The sequence below is a fragment of the Meriones unguiculatus genome, chromosome 15 (assembly GCF_030254825.1).
Source record: "Meriones unguiculatus strain TT.TT164.6M chromosome 15, Bangor_MerUng_6.1, whole genome shotgun sequence".
Taxonomy (NCBI): domain Eukaryota; kingdom Metazoa; phylum Chordata; class Mammalia; order Rodentia; family Muridae; genus Meriones; species Meriones unguiculatus.
Genome location: NC_083362.1, coordinates 15,503,000 through 15,521,574, shown reverse-complemented (window position 1 = coordinate 15,521,574; position 18,575 = coordinate 15,503,000). Strand labels below are relative to the sequence as shown.

At 43.7% G+C, this 18,575-nt stretch overlaps 1 protein-coding gene across 1 annotated transcript in view; it reads right to left on the bottom strand.

The window, feature by feature from the left end:
- Positions 1–159: 159 nt before the first annotated feature.
- Positions 160–18,575, bottom strand: part of Twsg1 (twisted gastrulation BMP signaling modulator 1) — a 34,212-nt gene continuing 15,796 nt past the window's right edge. The window contains exons 3-5 of the mRNA XM_021653541.2: positions 11,155–11,254; positions 5,286–5,552; positions 160–3,675 (exon numbers count right to left, since the gene is read on the bottom strand). Coding sequence (XP_021509216.1) covers positions 3,494–3,675; positions 5,286–5,552; positions 11,155–11,254 — 549 coding nt within the window. The 3' untranslated portion in view covers positions 160–3,493. The remainder of the gene's footprint in view (positions 3,676–5,285; positions 5,553–11,154; positions 11,255–18,575) is intronic.

Sequence of the window (18,575 nt, the reverse complement as noted above, 5' to 3'; positions counted from 1 at the left end):
GACCCTGCAGAAGCTGAATGCTGAGGCATTTGTTTCAATTATGCGGGCTGGTCCAGGGGACTCTGTGGGGACATCCAGCAAAGGAAGAATGTTAATGTCACTAGACAGAACGGCATATTCAGCATTCTCTGCTGAAATTAATAAAAAACATGACTCACATTCATTTCTATTTTTTATTAAAATACTTTTTTGATTACAGAGACAACCAACAAAGATACTTATGTATATTGTAGGTCATGTTAAATGCAATAAACAGAGTCTTGGGAATGTACAAAGATATTTAAAGTCTTTAGAGACTCTTTCCAAGTATAAACCTTTAAACTGTGGTCAATTCTCAGCACCTCATCTTCCAGAGACGCGTTAGTTTCTTTTCTCTATTTTGATGCTGTGTTGATTTACAAATACTTGTTCAAATATGCTAATGACAATGTTATTTTCTGAAACTTTAAAGTTATACTTTGGTGTGAAGAACCCTTTCATAGCATCCTGTGTAAACAAACACTACATTTTACTCCAATCCCTGTTCGCTTTTGTGCTTTCATTACGGATATCCCTACAGTCCTGATTAGATGTTATGGGGAAAACGAGAGGACAACCTGCCCACAAGCCCACACTCTGCTACAGGAAAGCGTGTACATGAATTTAATAACACCCTCCAATTCAGAGTCTAGTGCTTGCCTCCTGTTGGTACTCAGGATGAAACCTGGGCTGAGCTTCTGACAGCAGAGCTCCAGCAGCAGGCCCCAGCCTCAGCCCTTAAAATCTAGTGGGTTTTGACCTGGCTATCAGGACAACATTATTTTTTTAATTAAATTTTTATTTTTTGTATTAATTATGGTTTATTCACTTTGTATCCCAGCTGTAGCCCCCTCCCTCATCATTTTTTTAAATTGAAACCATAAACTATTACAAAATCTTCAGTAAGGGAATAAGTATGCTAGAATGGTACAGAAAGTCTAAATTTAGTGAGGCTACTAACCTCTTAAATTTTAATTTCAGTTTAGAAAAACAAAACCAAAAACCACTATTCAAAATATTGAGTACAGGACTAAAAAGGGATTTTCTTTTTTTCTTTTTTGAGGCAGTGTCTTGTTATATATTTTAGGCTGGCCTTGATCCTGTAACCTCCTTGTTTAGCCTCTCAAGTACTGGGACCACAAGTGTGCACAGAATCCCTAGCTCTGAGAGTAAAACCCAGCAAGTGAATGCTGCTTCCTCCTCAAGGCCTTGGCAGAAATACACAAAATATGAATACAAAATTCATCTAAATGGGGATAATTTCTAATGGGAAAAACAGAGAAAAAAAAAAAAACAAAAACAGAGCAAACAGTTAAAGAAATTATCCATAAAGAAATGTATAGGATAAAAAATACACACTACATTTAAAATTTTAATAATGAAAGCTTAAAAAGATGATGACATATTTTAACAATGATTATGGCCATCACTAAGAAAACATGAGTGAGCTAGTCAGCCTGCTCTGCAAATTGCAGGGTGGCCAGGCCTGTCTCAAAACAAAATAAAACCAAACAATACAATGACAGCAACAACAACAAACAAATAAAAAGGAAACATGAGACATACTTCCAGAAACCATCAAAGCATTCTTCCATTCATAGGTATGAAATTTCTTGAAAATTAGCAAGCTGATATGGAGCAGCTAGCTGCAGTCTTTCCAAACTCCCTCCTGATTTCAAGAAAACCCACAGCCATGTGGGAGCTAAGAAGGAAGCTGAAATGTTTCCAAGGCACTTTGAAAGAGAGGCACTATGAAAATAAGAGAGGACACCTTGTTGTTCAACAATCAAATACATCCACGCTGGAAGTCAGCCTCTGCGAAGGCCGTAGTACCTAGAGTATTCATCAGCTATCAGAAAGAGCGCGGATTTTATAATGGATAGCCATTTTATCACACATGATCTTGTAACTAACTACTATTTAAATAAGAAAACAAATGTGTTTAAGAGCATATTCTATTTTAACACTAAAATATGTAGACATATAGAGTATTCCTAAAAAGTTACTTTTAATTCAAATGTGCACTAGAGAAAACAGCAATTTATAAAATTGAGTCAGCATATTATAAATATTTGTTTTAGGTCCATGCTTGAAGGTGAGGATCCTGTTACTACGAAGCGCATAGTGTTTAAGCTTGTCTCCGTGGAAACACTATGTAAGAAGCTAACTAGATAATTCTGTAGTGTGCTAGGAGTAAACATATTAAACAGGCTTCCCCTCCAATTTCAGAAACACAGCTTCCCAAAATATGATACTTATTTAATAAGAATATTAGATTCAGATATCCAGAAACAATGCAGTATTACAAAGTAACAGAAATTGTGAGCATAAACGGATCCTGCTAAGAGCGACCAACATTTTCACCCTTCTCCGTTCACTCTGTGAGCTCTTCCTCAGCCTTCTCCAATCACACACGTGCTGGAGAGCCTGGCGCTTCTCCAGGGCTGAGCCAGGCCCTTCTGGCTGACTTTAGCTGTGCTGTGCACCTGGAAAAGCACAGCCACCACCTGGTGCTCTGTAGGGCCTGATGTGGTGGCACGACAGCCCTGCCACTCTTTCCCCAGACCCTCCCAGTGCATCTGATGGAGTGTCAAAGGTGCGCCGTGCACCTCCTAGTGGAGGTGTGTACATCAGGTACACTGAGGAACAGTGATGACTCTGCACATCTCCATATCCCTACAGCATCAGCACTGTGGGTGGAGGAGTGGAAGGTAACGCCTAAATCACTGTCGGCAAGGGTGCGAGAGGACAGATTTCACCACAGAAGAGGTTTTAAAGTTTCTTTAAACACTGACTTATTTGTGTGCGTGGATGGAGGTCAGAGGACAACCTGCAGGAGCTAGTTCTTCCCTTCCACAATATAGTCTGGGGATCAAACTCGGGTCACCAGGCTTGGTCGCAAGCACCTTTATCCACCGAGCTGGCCTGCTGGCTCTAGGTAAAAGTTTTCTTTTGTAAAATAGAATAAAGATTTACTTTCTAAAACCAATGTAAAATGCCTTGAAATTGAGCTTTTACAGTGGCTTGAATTGTTAGAACATAACAGTTGTTAGAACATAAACTGCAATATTTACTCTATTTATAGGGAACAGATAATCAACCCAAGGCGCCGTTACGAAAGGCATCACTATTATAGCCACCTGGTGTCCTAGGCGGGTGAAAAGCCACAATCATGTGACTGTCTGGGGCTATCACTTTCAAACAAAAAGCTTTTGGAATGCTGAGAGAAGACAGCACCTTCTGTCAGAACTTCAGAGCTTTCTAGGACTCCTCTGAACCGATTTTCATATGACTAAAGTTCTACAGTCTCTAACGGAAAAGACATATGCTAATAGGCAACAAACACAGAAAGCACAGTTATGGTAGTATAATTTAACATGTCCCTAGCATGACTTCTGTATACTTCATGACTTACTAATGCTCATGACCTCCTATTAACTAGTAATGTGCTTTGGTTCGCATTTCTTCTCCTTCTTTAAAACATGCAGTTCATACACTTGACAGTTTTACTCCCATAGTCGATGCACTCCGGGCCGATGCACTCACAGCAGGCATTATGAAACCAGCGATATTTGGATGCTCCCATGGACTCACAGGATATTTTACACTGGTGTATGGACATGCAGTCATCAAAATAAACCACAGTGCACATGTGCTCTGAAAAAAAGGAGAAGATCTCAGCACAAAAAGAAGAGTTCTGCCCCTCAGTTAAATAATACTAGTAGTTATTTTCTTATTTTCCCACTGCTGATCAGCACAGGAAAAAAAGATCTTCATTTGCTGACTGTGTTGACAGATCTTCACTATGGACAAAGGTGGCAGAGACAAGAAGGTTCGATTATCTGGCGTAACAAGCCTTCTTGAAGCAACATGGCTGTTTCCTAAACTGACATTCTCCAAAGACATAATTCCCCAGCCCAAAGGAGAGTGAAGCAGACTTTCCTAACGTCACACTGAGAATTTGTAGTAAAGCAGGCAGTCCAAGCGATGCGAAGCGGTTGGCAGCGCACACTAGCAAAAAGATGTTCCCGATCATTTTCTGGGTCTGCTAACAGGACGGGCACATTTTTAACTCTGCAGGTTGCTAACCCGTATGGCTGCCTAGTTAAGACCTAGCATGCAACAAACTAAAGACAGTAGGTCACTATCAGAGAGTGTAGGGTCAGTGGTGAAGGTTTTCCTGAGGAGGGAGGGCATGTGTTGCTGCTTCTGGAGACACGGTCTCTTGCTTATGCGGCCAGCTGATCCTGGAGTTACACGCACACTGCAGCTTGTGTGGACAAAGTTATTTCTATAGGGCCCTTAGAGAACCAGGGAACAGAGGAAAGGCTTAGCAGAAAATGTTGTGTAAAGGGAATAAAAAGCAAAGCTTCCAGGTGCCAAAGGAGAAAGCCTTGGAGATGAGTATAGTATCCTCAGGAATAGGACAAGGGCCCAGGCACAGCGTGGACCCTTACCACACATACACAGTAAGAACCAGCAAGTCTTGTTCTTTAGAAATGAGGAACCTGGGAAGTGGGAGGAGCTGGAGAGATGAGGTTAAGGGCACTGGCTGCTCTTCCAGAGGTTCTGAGTTCAATTCCCAGCGACCACATGGTGGCTCATAACCATCTATAATGAGATCTGGTGCCCTCTTCTGGCCTGCAGGCGTACATCCAGACAGAACACTGAATACATAATAAATAAATAAAACTTGGAAAAAAAAAGAAGAGGTGCCTGGGGTGTGGTGAAGCACCAGAGCAGTCAGGCCAGAGGCCTGGCCACAAGCGAGTCGCTTAGGACTCAAAACTACTAAATTCATTTTATCTAACTTATTCAATATGTACTTATCGGATGCCTACCGTGGGCTAGCCATTACAAGACTCAAGAGTAATCAGAGAGTCCAAAGAGCTGGGTAGAAAACAGTAAACCCATCAGTTAAAAACAAACCACAAATCGAGCTGTCTTTAAATGCCAGGAGAAGGAAGAAGAAACTGAGCTGTTTTTTGTTTCCAGAAACTGTTTTCCTGCTAACGCTGTTCTGAATTTAAGTAACCTCTGAGCAAAACCGAGGAATCAGTATATATACTATAAAAGTTCTCGATGTACAAGATAAAAATAAGTTAACTGATGAGCTTTGCACCAGTTGCAAACACCTAACTTCATGGGCACCATGAGAGTCACCTGACACCAAGCACAGATGCCAGGTAATAGAAACAGCTAACGTCTGAGTAAGACGAATAGAGAACTAGACGTTTCTCATCTGACAGGCTGGGGTGGACAGGTACCTTTGTCGCTGGGATAAGGGGTGTGGACGTTGTTGCTGGGAACAGACACGTTTTGGTGGTGCGGCTGGTTCACAGTTTCTAGAAATGAAACCAGGTTCTCGTGGTGCGAAAGCTCCTCTGCCACAGGGAAGGAGACGATGTTCCAGTTGAGCTGGGTGTCTCCCTCGGTGAGCGCCCGGAACAGGGACGGGATGGGCTCGTGCAGCTCCTCCACCGTGCTCTTCGACGTGGGTGGTGTGTCGCTGTAATTGCGAGGGTTACACATACCTGGGGGGTCAAAGGGGAGAAAAGGCTACTTCCTCACTGATTATGACGTTTCAGGATTTGGCTAATTCCCTGGAATGAAAAATTTGTGCATTAACACTGTGCTTTCTGGTGTGGCGTATTGATGCTTTCCCAGTCCTTTCCCCCTGAAAAGAGCAAAAAGGAGAGAACCATCCACTGAGCAAACCGAGTTCCAAACTACCCTCCGCTAACAGGAGACAGGACGCCACAGAAGTGATTCTAAGGCTTCAGTGAGCCAGCACTATGTGCATGCATGCACATGGGTGCACACACACACACTCGTCACATGAGGCAATGTGGAGACTGGAATGTCAGGTCACTGACTGAGTCAGCAGTGTGGGCAGCAGGGCTGGGGATGCGGCTGTTGCTGGAGGCTATGCAAGCCCTCAGCCCAACCCCACCAGCGTATAACCAGGCGTGTGACGCACACCTGCACCCCAGGCTGGTGGGCACCTCCACAGCTGGATGCAGAGCGTGACCAGGATGTGTGGGACAGGCTATACACGTCAGGGCTTGTCCCAGTGCCCTACTTTTCCAGCAAGGCTCCACCTCCTAAAGGTTCCTTTCCAAACAGCACCATCAGCTGGGGACCAAGTATTGAAACACATGGGCAACTTGAGACATTTCACATTCAAACCATACCACCAGGGATGACCTTGAACGCCCAATCCCCCTACAGCTGTGTATGACAACATCCGGTTTTATGTGCCGCTAGGGTTAAGCCTGTGACCTTGTGTATACCAGGCAGGCACTCCCTGAATATTGCACTTTAAAGTCAAAATTATGTTTCACCTTTTGCTTGATATCTATTAGGTCTCGGATAGAGCTTCTTGTATTCCCTGGAGTAAAAGTTTGAAAAGTTGAGCCAAAATTTACAAATTCTTAAATTTTATAAATTCAGGGATGAGAAAAATATCTTTTCATCTTTTTCTTCTTCTTTTAACATTTTCTTAAAGAGTTTGGCAAGAGTTGAGTCAAATGATATCGTGTATCTCTCATAAAATTGAAGGTATCTGAACTTAACAATTTAGACTGTAGGGCAGAATCATGCTTAAATGATCAAGTGTAAACACTTCACTCACAGATAAGAAAACAGCTCCAATAAAGTAAATGTCTTGTCTACTGCATCATAATCTAGGAACGGGGCCATAACCATGACTCAGCCTGCTTTCACGGTCGCCATTGCAGTAGCCAGGTGCTAACGGCAAGCCTCAAGTGCAGAGAACAGCGAGTACAGTTTAATAGACTGTTGTACAACAGTCACGAAACATCTTCTCCCAGGTTCTGTGATAAATGGAGAGGAAAGGGTGAACGCCTGAGTTCAAAGGTAGTACTAATGAAAGTTCACTGCATTACAGAAAAATTCCATTTTGTGCATGTACAAACTTAGGACAAAAAAGGCGTGTCATTCACACAGTAGTGCATTAAAGCCAGGACATGGGGAGGAACTGTGCCTTAAGATGGAGCACAGAAGCTGCCTCTCGGAAACACTATGAAGGAAGAGACAGGATGACAGAGGACGGGTGTTAGTCTGGGAAGAGAAGGGAAAGAAAAGAAGCAGGACCCACAATGGTGACAAGACAACTCCCCAGCACAGACAGAGACCTGACACAGGGCAGTAAGGGACAGCAGACAGCTGCATGTCTGATACCCAGTGTGGGAAGGAGCGGGCTGCGCATGAGAAGCAACCCAGGGAAAGGATGCAGAGACGCAGGTCACCACACAGAGCACGGAGCGTGAAAAGCAGGCAGCGTGCTTGTGCCGCAGGGTCACACCTGCTCCATACAAGACTCCAAGAGACAAGGAACCTAAAAGTCTGCTTCTAAAAATGATCAGTGATCCCAAACAATCAGCGATCCCAAGCAGGAATCTGAACCAGCCATGAGTGACGTCAGGTCACAAGGCTGCACAAAAGCAGCATGTGAGAGAGCAGCAGCCAGAGTGGAGATTTTCAAAATCTAAAACAAACCCAGCAAATGCCAGAAATGAAAACCTCAATAATTCAAATAAAATCACTATGGAGAGCATTACCAACAAACAGGTAAGAAGGACAGGAGAGATGGCTCAGTGGTTAAGAGCACTAGCTGTTTTTGCAATAGACCCGAGTTTGAGTTTGATTCCTTGCACCCACATGGCAGTTCATAACCACCTTAACTCCTGTCCCAGGTAACCAATATCCTCTCCCAACCTCTGTGGGCACCAGGTACACATGTGGTAAACACATACATGTAGGCAAAACATCTACCATACACCTAGAATAAAATAAAAATTAAAAAACAAAAACCTTTGTCGTACCTCAAACTTAACTGTCTCAGTTTCCTAACACACTTGAGTCTTAGGTTAACATCCTCTTTCCTCATTCTGTTACAGTTAATCCAGACAAAATCAGTTAATAACGTTCCCATACGCTACAGGTTTACTATAAATATTAAAGGAAATAATTTATGGAAATGGCTTAACAATGGAAATTTACTTTTTTATTTAGCAATGTAACGACTGTCAACACAGCATCTCCTCTCTCTGTGAGGATGTATTTTAAGGAGGATGGCCCCCACTGGCTCGCTCACATGTTTGAATGTCTGCTCTCCAGATGGTGCAGCTGTTTGGGAAGTGTGATGGTTTGAACAGGTATGCCCTCCTAGATTCGTGTGTTTGAATGCTTGGCCTATAGAGAGTGGCACTTTAGGAGTGAGGCCTTGTTGGAGGAAGTGTGTCACTGGGATAGGCTTTGAGGTCTCAGATGTTTGAGTTAGGCCTAGTGTCACTTTCACTTCTGCCGCCTACAGATCAAGGTATAGAACTATTGGCTCCTTCTCCAGATCTGCTTGCATGCTGCCATGTTTCCTGCCATGATGGTAATGGACTAAACCTCTGAACTGTGAGTTAACACTAAGTTAATGTTTTCCTTTACAATAGTTGCTGTGGGGCTGGTGAGATGGCTCAGTGGTTAAGAGCACTGTATAAGCTCTTCCAAAGGACCCGGGTTCAATTCCCAACACCCACATGGCAGCTCACAACTGTCTGTAAGCTGTTTCCATGGGATCTGACATCTTCACACTAATGCACATACAATAAAATTAAATAAATTATTAAAAAAAATAGTTGCTGTGGTCATAGTGTTTCTTCACATAGAAGTCCTAACCAAGACAGGAAGGACTAGGAGGCGTGGCCGTGTTGGAGGAGGCCCCACTGGGGATTTAAACTCTCACAATATTACCACTTAGCTCACTCTGCCTCTTTTGTTTTTTTTTTTTTGTTTTTGTTTTTTTGTTTTTTGTTGTTGTTGTTTTTATAATATTAGATTTCAGAAACCCAGACTGTGGCTGTGAAGGCTACTAACTTATCAAAATGGAGTTGTGATCTTCCTGCCTCCTAAGGAGCTGGGATTACAGGCCTTTGCCACCCGGCCTGGCTTCTGAGAAACTCTTATTGAAGGGAGTTGGAGAAGAAAGCTTGTTAGACAGTGTGTGTGAAGGCACACACAACTGAAACAGAAGAAAAAGGCTGTGTTCTAACTCTAGTGGTCTCAGAGGTTAGACCCCTGCTGCAGGGTGTTTGATCCCATCGTAAACCCCAAAAATTGTGAACCCTGATTTTTGTTTGGTGTGGTTGAGCCCTATCACATACCTTTAATCCAAAAACTTTTCTGTTTGTTGTAAACAGGTGATTATGGTGTGGTTCAGCCAGCCCTAACACACACCTTTAATCCAAGAGCTTTCTGTACACCAGATTTAATAAAGTTAACCCCAGGTCAAGAGCAAGAAACCAGCTGACAGGGATTGAAGAGAAGGAAGGACTTTGAGTTGAGGGGTGAAGAAAAGGCTTTACAGCTCAAGCTCTGGCTTCAGCTCCTCAGCTCCCTCACTTTTTGGTTTTGGACTCTTTTGCTCTTTGGCTTAGGCTGTGAGTTCTTTTGGCCTTTTCCTCCTGGGCTGTCAGTTGAGCTAGTGAGCCTTTTGGGTTTTTTCCGGACCTGAGCTGAGAAGGAAGGTCAGCTGGGTGTTGTCTCTGCTTCTGTGAGCTAGCAGATTTTCATGCCAGTATTTGGCTCCTGAGTCTTTATTAGTAAAAATAGAATGATTGGGATTTTCATTTTTTATTATAAAAACATACCCCACCCAAAAGTATGGGAACAGTTTCAGCCTAAAAGGGAGGGCAACCACAGGACTGCAAAGGTCTGTAATGGACCCAACGGAAGGCTGCTGCCTGCAAGAACAGTATCTTCAACCATCTCCATTATATAATCAGGACTAAAGTATCTAGAGTTTATTCTGGGAAGGCTTGGATATGTCAGTTGATAAGGCTCCTGAGCCTGAATCTTCGAGGCAGCCCCTGGAAGTTTTAGAGTGGCTCAGACTGTGGCTCAATTCAAACAAAAGAGAGCACTAGGGTTTATCTAGAAAGTAAAAATATAAACTGAATTTAAAATGTTATACTGTGAGTGCACAGTGGTTTTTGTCTGTTTTGCTTTTGTGACTGGTTTTTGCCTTGTTGTCTAGATTGGCCCTGAGCTCAAATCTTCTTACCTTAGCCTCACCAGTACTAGATTACAAGCACACAAGTTTTCTAAGATATAAATGACAGTATTCTTTTTTTTTACAGTATTCTTATAAACGTTCTTGTGCATGTTTTTTATTAACTTAACATGCAAGTCTCAGATGTTTCTTAGAAAATCATGCTTATTAAAAAATAGAAAAGGAAACACTTCTCATTTCAAAGTCAGATGGCAAAAAAGATTTCAAAACAAAACTCCTCCACTGCAGGGGCAACGAGAAGTGGCTCAGTGGGTAAGTGTAGAAGGCGCAGGTGCACTCCCCATCACCTGCACAGTCTCACAACCATCTGTGCCTGCAGGTCCACAGGACCCACCTTCCTCTGGCCTCCACAGGCTCCCATACAGGTAAACAAATAGGATTAAAAACTAAAAACAAAAACAAACAAACAAAAAAAAAAAACCCAACTCCATTGATTCCTCGATCCTATATTTCCTTCCTGATTTTTTTTTCTATTTTTACATGATCCTATACAAGTACTACACTACAATTCTGTGTATACTTATTTTATGCAGTGCTTATTTGCATATTATGGTGTACATTGTTCTGGCTAGTTTTATGTGAACGCGACACAAGCTAGAGTCCTCAGAGAGGAGAGGTCCTCAGTTGAGAAAATATGTCCATGAGATCGGGCTGTAGGGCATTTTCTTAATCCATGATTGATGTGGGAGGGCCCAGCCCATCATGGGTGGGGCCATCCACGGCCTGGTGGTCCTGGGTTCTATAAGAAAGCAGGCTGAGAAAGCCATGGGGAGCAAGGCAGGAAGCAGCACCTCTCCAAGGCCTCTGCATCGGCTCCTGCCTCCAGGTTCCTGCCCTGCGTGAGTTCCTGTCCTGACTTCCTGCAGTGATGAACCCCTGATGTAGAAGAATAAGCCAAATAAATAAACCCTTTTCTCTCCTAGTTACTATGCTCATGGTGTTACATCCAGCAATGATACTCCTAACTAAGACACACATGTCATTTAAAGTCAAGTATTCTGTGATTTAAAAAGAGGTCGTCACAAAGACGCACTGGCCTATCAACTTACCGACACAATCGCAACACTCGTCCCACAGGGCCCCGAGGCACAGCATGCACTCCTTACAGCACGGGCAGTTTCCTTCTCCAGGCCGACACTGGCAGAGCTCCTAGGAATAAGACAGACATCAGAGCCAAGTCCCGAGTGACTGGACCTAAAACTCTCTTAGTAAAATATCCTGCAGCATTTTCATTTATGAAAGGTTATTCCTGATGTACTTTTTATTCAGCAGCAAGACTCACAGGAACATAACTACTTAGAATGTCAAGAAGGTTTTTATTTCCTTTGGATCTATACAATGAACAAAGTTGTGTTTATCTTACTCTGAAACAAAGGAAAACTTTTGCTTCATACCCACAACTTTACAGTATCTCTGTAATTCGGCAGAAGAGTGGCTAAAACCTCTCCAGCTACAGCATTCACTGCTTAAGTTATCTGAAGGAAAGCTAACTCCTAACGGGAGCTGTGGTTCATCAGTACAGGAAGTGTGAATAAAACATCCTCTGGGGCTGGAGGATGGCTCAGTGGTTAAGGGCACCTGCTGGTGCAGAGTACCAAAATAGGTTCCCAACATTCACATGGCAGCTCACAGCCATCTGTAACACACACACACATGCATGCACACACACAGAGGTAAAACAGCCATATACATAATGTATTTTTCCCCCAAATACCAATATTCTTTTAAAATTGTTAGTCTGGAGTCTAGTGTGGGTACAACCCGACTTAGTCCCAGCCCTCCGTAGGACGAGCTAAGGGAATTGTGATTCCAAGGTCAGCCTGGGCTACATAGCAAGACTTTGTCTTAAACAAATAAAAATGCATCCAACAGCAAGGGTTGGTGATGTCCCCTGGTAAGGAGAGCACGTGCCTGTATGAGCAAGGTTGGGTACGACCTCCAACACGGCAGGCGCAAAGACACTAGGTGAGGGCTACAGCAGTGGAGTGCCTGCCTAGCTCATGTCAGGATGGCATTCCACCACATTCACCATCTTATCCGTCATCAGTCCACGATACACGGAAACACTGTGCTTGTCCGGGAGGTTATTTACAAAGGTGACAAATATTTTTCCTCTTTGGACTGTAACTTCCTGATCACTCAAAGGCCGGGCAGAGGCTTTAAAACTGCAGTGATCTTCCTGGCTAGGAAGGTGGGCTAGGAGCAGCTGCATGCGGTGCAGTGAACAAGAGAAGTCAGAGAATGGACAACTTCGGACAGAGACTGAAAGAGCACTAAAAATAAAGGGGACAAGAGCAAGGACAGCTGGAGGGCATGAGAAGCAGAAGAGGAAAGGAGTCATAGCTCCAGCCACCACCTCCTAAGAAGGAAGGGACACAGAAGCAAATCATGATTAAAAAAAAAAAAAAAAAAAAAAAAAAAGACTATGGATTCAACCCAAGGTCAAATCGTGAGTACACTTCGGGGTTTTCATGAGTCCAAGACTCCTCTGCATGGGTCAGCAGTCAGTAGAGGAGACCTGGCCACTTTGTCCCTCCCCAAGCTATTGTAGAACTAAAAAAAAAAAAAAAAAGACTATTAATATTTACTATCAATAGCCTATAATTTTTGTGGCGGTTATTATTAACCTGCTACAATATCAACAAAAACCACAGACATCTGACAGACTTTTCATAAGACTTATTTCACCTGGGGCTGGGCGGATACTAACTCCCAAACTAACTGGTTATCTACTGGCCCCACATCACATGCCATCTGCTCTAATTATCATTATCTGGGCTACTTTCCATCTAACGAACATTTGCACATGCCTCTCACCTGGGCGGCTTCTCTCCAGCCATGCCAATCCTCAGAGTAAATCCCTCCTGTCTTCCAAGCCCACAAACCTTAGTTCCACCTACCTCACTTCTGCCCCGCCCAGGTGAAGGCATTTATTTAGCCAATCAGGGATAACTTGGAGGGAAGGGTACACAAACATCATTTTAGTATATATGAGGGTTTGGTCATAGAACAGTAAGAATCTGGGGGGAGAGGGGGAGAGCAATTAACATCTGAATACAAAGCTCCAGAGCACACTGTAACACCAAGCCTCAGAAACCGTAGCCAGAACCATCCTGAGATTGTTTGAGACTGAGCTATCCTAGGTGCCTGCGAACGAGGATCAGTCACAAGCCAGGAAACCAAGGATCCACCTGCCGAGGGCGAAGGATAGCTCCAGGAAGCTGTTGGAGATGAGAAGGCCGGCAGACACGTGAGGAGTCCAGGTAGCAGAACTGGGCACTGCGGGATTCAGAGTGCCCAGTAGCCCTGTGCTTGGTGGCTGGGTGTAGACACCATCACCCGAGACACGGGCAGACTCTGGTAAAGGTTAGTACGGGGCCTGCTGCCCAGCCTGCAGATGACTGCCGGTGGAGTCCTAACAATACACACATGGCTGAAAACAGTACCTGGGGGCTGCTGAGCTCTGAGAGAATAAAGGTACCTGCCAACAGGCCGGAGACAGGAGTTCAATCCCTGGCACTCAAATGGCAGAAGAAAACCAACTCTAGTATGTTGTCCTCTGGCTCCACATGAACACCACGGTGTGTGTGTGTGTGTGTGTGTGTGTGTGTGTGTGTGTGTGTATAAAAATAAATAAATGTAATTTAAAAACGTAAAGCATTACCTCATACTTTATAATCCTTGATTTCCTACATCAATACTGCAGTTACAAAATTTAGACACAGGACAGAACCATCTCTCTCCTTTTTTATTAAGATTTATTTACTTATTGTATGTACAGTGTTCTGCCTGCATGTATAGCTGCACACCAGAAGATGACACCAGCTCTCATTCTGGATGGCTGTGAGCCACCACGTGGTTGCTGGGAATTGAACTCCGAACCTCTGGAAGAGCAGCCAGGGCTCTTAACCTCTGAGCCATTTCTCCAGCTTGAAACCACTCTGTTAATGTCATCTTGTTACATGTCTAAATTACTAGAGCCAGCCCATGATCATGATGTGGCCTTTCCCCACAACACCAATTTTACTTATTGCCTTTGCCCTAGAGTCTAGACCCTTACATTACACAGCATTTCCAATATTTGGCAGTTGTGCTACTTTCTGGCTAGCTCATTTACTTGACATATGCTTGATGACTTAATACATACAATTTGTAATACACTGATTTTGTACAGTTCTATAAACTGAGGCTGCAGCTGTGCTGTGCAAACATCAGAAGGCGCTGCTGAGCCTTTCAGAGTGACAAGGAGTCAGGGGTAGAGCACATGCTTAGCCAGCACTGTCTTCAGTACCTCAAAAAGGAAACAGAACAGAATCAACATAAAACAAAACCCTGCTGAGAGTGAGCTGAGGAGAGATCTAGGAAAACAGAGTTGGCAAAGCTTTGTTACTTGTTTCTCTATAAAAACTCCTGTCTCTGAAGTTAGAGAACATTCTGTGAACACACACACACACACACACACACACACACTTAAAGACCATCAAGCTAATGCTGATTTCTTAGTTTTAGTTTAATACAAGCTGCCACTTGGTCAATGACATAAAACTTCTTTTAACTTCCAATGGGGGGAATATATATATATTTCCTTACTTTCTTAATTCTTTATAAATTATTGCTTAAGCTAACTGGGAGAAACAAGTTAAAAACTAACAAAAACTTTTTAAGAAATAGCGTGGGCCTGAAAAGATAGCTTGGAAGTTAGGAGCATTTACCGTTCTTGCAGAGGACTTGATTCAACTTCCTGAACCCATGCGGAGCCTAGTAACCACCTATGACTCCAGTTTCAGGGGTCAGATGCCTCTTCTGCTTGTATGACTCCTGCGCTCACATGGTGCACAGCTATACACTCAGGTTCACACACATATGTATTTAAATATTTAAAATAAATATTTAAAAAATATAACGTGCCTTTCACACAGCTTGCAAATGGTGGCTTACATTACATGAATTTCCATATGCTGTGCTAAATAATATCAAACCAATGCCTTCCACAGAAAAAATTTTGGCGTGTGTGTGTGTCTGTGTTTGTGTGTATGTAGGCCCGAGAGTGACTCCAAGTGTCTTCTTCATTTGCTAATCTGACTAGCTACCATGCCCCTGCCTCCACCTCCTTCGCAGCAGGGCAATGTGCAGGCCATCACACCGACTGGGGATTGGAACAACGGTCCTCAAGCTTACAGGGCTTAACCCACTGATCTGTCTTCCCATACCTCCAACGTCTAAAAAAATAATGATTTTTGTAATACCTGGATGTAAAAATAGTACACCATTATCAAAACCTGCTAAAATACCTGCAGGACAGAGCATCCTTTGTACCAGAAATCGGAAACAGCCTTAAATCTCTTCTGCCCTTGTCAACTTCCTCAGTACTAGGTTGTCTTTGGTGCCATCTGAACAGGGTCTCACTGTGAGGCCGCCCTTGACCTTGCAGTCCTCCTCCCAGTCCCCTGAGGGATCCATTACAGAGCATAGCAGGGTGCCCTGCTCTTCATTACTGCCTCCAAAAACTTCCTTAGCTTCCCCCACTTTTTAAACAGTGTATCTGAAAACCCTCTACTTCTTAAACAGAAAAAATGATGAGTGACGATGTGAAATCCTCTTTGAATCGGTTATTTGTTTATTTTACCAACCGCACTATGAATAAGCCAAGCACTGCTTAGTCAAATGGGACATGTGATCACACCAAACACAAGCTTCACGCGAGTCCAGGAAAGAAAGTGACTCAGAGCTTCCCATCATTTCCCGTGGCCACATTCCCCGCAGTTCCTAAGTCGGTTCTGGTTAAACACAACGCTGTGCTCACTGCTCCATACCCACTGTCTCATACGTCAGAAAGCTTCCATCAGGGCAGACTATTCGTACTTCAAATAAAGGCATTAAATGCACATCACACCCAATTAGTAAATTGCTAGCATTTGACTTTGGTTTCACTTAGACACTGCTGATTCATACAGTTTGGAGTGAGAAATAGAAAGCTTGTTTCTGTTGAGCATTTCAGTAACTAGTTATTAGTCTTTCTTAGAGAAACATAAAAAATCCTTAGGTGAAACCCTTTAAGTCGTTTAAACAGAGGCCCTTCTACTCTCACTACTGAAGGCAACAGAGGCGCTTGCCAGTGCTGAATCACTGCTTGTAAAGGCAGAGTGGGTATTATTCGCTAAGAGGTAAGCCAGAGACTCAAGACCTTAGCAGCCAGTGCTGTCCCCTGTCAGAGTGGGAAACTCGACATTTGTTCCCGGTGTGAAGGATCCCCTTAGGTGTTCTTACAGTTTAGCGACCAAACTGTTCAGTAACTTTGTAACAGAAAAAAAGAAGAAACTTACACTAAGTGGAAACCTAAATCTAGCTTCAGGTTATCCTCCATGAACCAGCAGGAGGGCTTAGTGAGAATGCGGCAAACTTCTTACACAGCTGAAATGAAGGGAAAATAAAGCAGGCGAAAAAGTCTGGGAAAGAGTCTAATCACTTAGCTTTTCATCGCTCTCTCTCTCTCTCTCTCTCTCTCGCACACGCATGCACGAGTGTGTGTGTGTGTGTGTGTGTGTGTACATGTACGTGGGCACACATGGCATGGCTGGCATGAGGGAGTCATAGGACAACCACATAATGGAACTCAGGTCATCAGGCATATCTCACCAGCAGGCAAACGCCTTTACCTGCTGAGCCATGCAGCAGCTCAGCTCCGCATTTAATACACACTAAGTGAAAGCGGGCAGACTCGGGCAACGGCCTTGTGGTGCGTGATTTTACTTCTAAGACATTTGGCAAGTGCAGACTGTAAAGCAGGAAAATGAAGCAGGCTTGAGAGCATGTATCATTAATCTCAGTGCTCAGAAAGGAAGACCCAGAAGAGCCAGAGCTAGCCTGTGCTACACGGGGAGCTGAAGACCAGCACACACCACACCGTGCATGCAGAGGTCAGAGATCAACTTGTAGAGCTGTTTCTCTCCTTCTACCATGTGGGTCTCAGGGAGTGAACTCGCGTCAGTTTGGCAGCAGGTGTTACCTCTTTGACATCTTACCAGCTCTACAACTTCTTTTTCTAAAAGCGGCGAAAGAGTACAGAGCTGGGCAAACGCAACATGTTTTATTACGGCTTTCCTCTTCAACATGGTGGCCGCCCCGCCCCGTGGAGTGAGGGTGTGCACCAAGACAACCACTTGCTTGTTGATGTCTAAAGCGAGATTTCTTCCCAGTCAGAGCGCAGGGTAAATATTTATATAGGGACCACCCTTATGCACAGCAGCTTGCGGAGCGGCTGGAATGACCACGCTGCCTTCGCTGCTTGCAAACATCCTGCTGAAGTGTTTACACGCCTTTGACCTTTCAGGGAGACGGTTTTCTATTTAGTCATTTCACGAGGGCAGAGGACTAAACATAAGCAAATGTCCTAACATCCTCACAATACGTCATCTCAGCACTCCAGATGTTCAAATCAGACTAACAGAAAAATCTAAGCTCCCTAAGGAACATCGTTTTATAAACCTCTATGGCAGTACCTTTCTTTCTTTCTTTCTTTCTTTCTTTCTTTCTTTCTTTCTTTCTTTCTTTCCTCTCTCTCTAAGGAACATCGTTTTATAAACCTCTATGGCAGTACCTCTTTCTTTTCTTTCTTTCTTTCTTTCTTTCTTTCTTTCTTTCTTTCTTTCTTTCTTTCTTTCTTTCTTTCTTTCTTTCTTTCTTTCCTCTCTCTCTCTCTTTCTTTTGACTGCTGGGAATTCAACCCAGAGCTTTTCACAGTATGTAAGCTCTCTGTCACTCAGCCCCATCTCCAGACCATATATTATTATTATGAATTATATGTGCACAGGCATTTTGCCTGCATGTATGTCTATGTACCATGTGTGTCTGGTGCTCACTGAGGCAAGAATACAGCATCAGGTCCCTGGAACTGGTATTACAGATGGTTGTGAGCTGCCATGTGGATGCTGGAAATCAAACCTAGGTCCTCTGAAAGAGCAGCCAGTGCTCTTAATTGCTGAGCCATCTCTCCAGCCCCATGTCTCTCTTAAAGCACTTACCCTTCTACCTCATCCTACATTAATCATTTTTGTGTTACTCAGGGAATAAGAAAAGCTCTCATCAGCACCTAGAACGGCAACATGGCTTATTCTGCAGACCTCAGAACCTGGCTGTGTAATGGCGGCTCAGTGTGTTGCAGAGAAGCAAAGCTGGGCAGTGCTTAACCTTTGCCAGGTGGTCAGTTGCTGAAAGAATGTCTTGACAGGTTGGTGGGATGGCTCAGCAGTGAAGAACCCAGGACTTCAAGCTCTCCCAGGGGGCCTGGGTTCCATGCCAGCACCCACATGGCAGTTTACAACTGTCTGTAATTGTAATCCCAGGGAATCTGACTCCCCCCCTCGTGCCTCTGTGGGCACCAGAAATGCATGTGGAACACAGACACACCTGCTGGCAAAACACCTATACATAAAAGTATACACATAAAAGTAATTTCCTAAAAAATTACTAA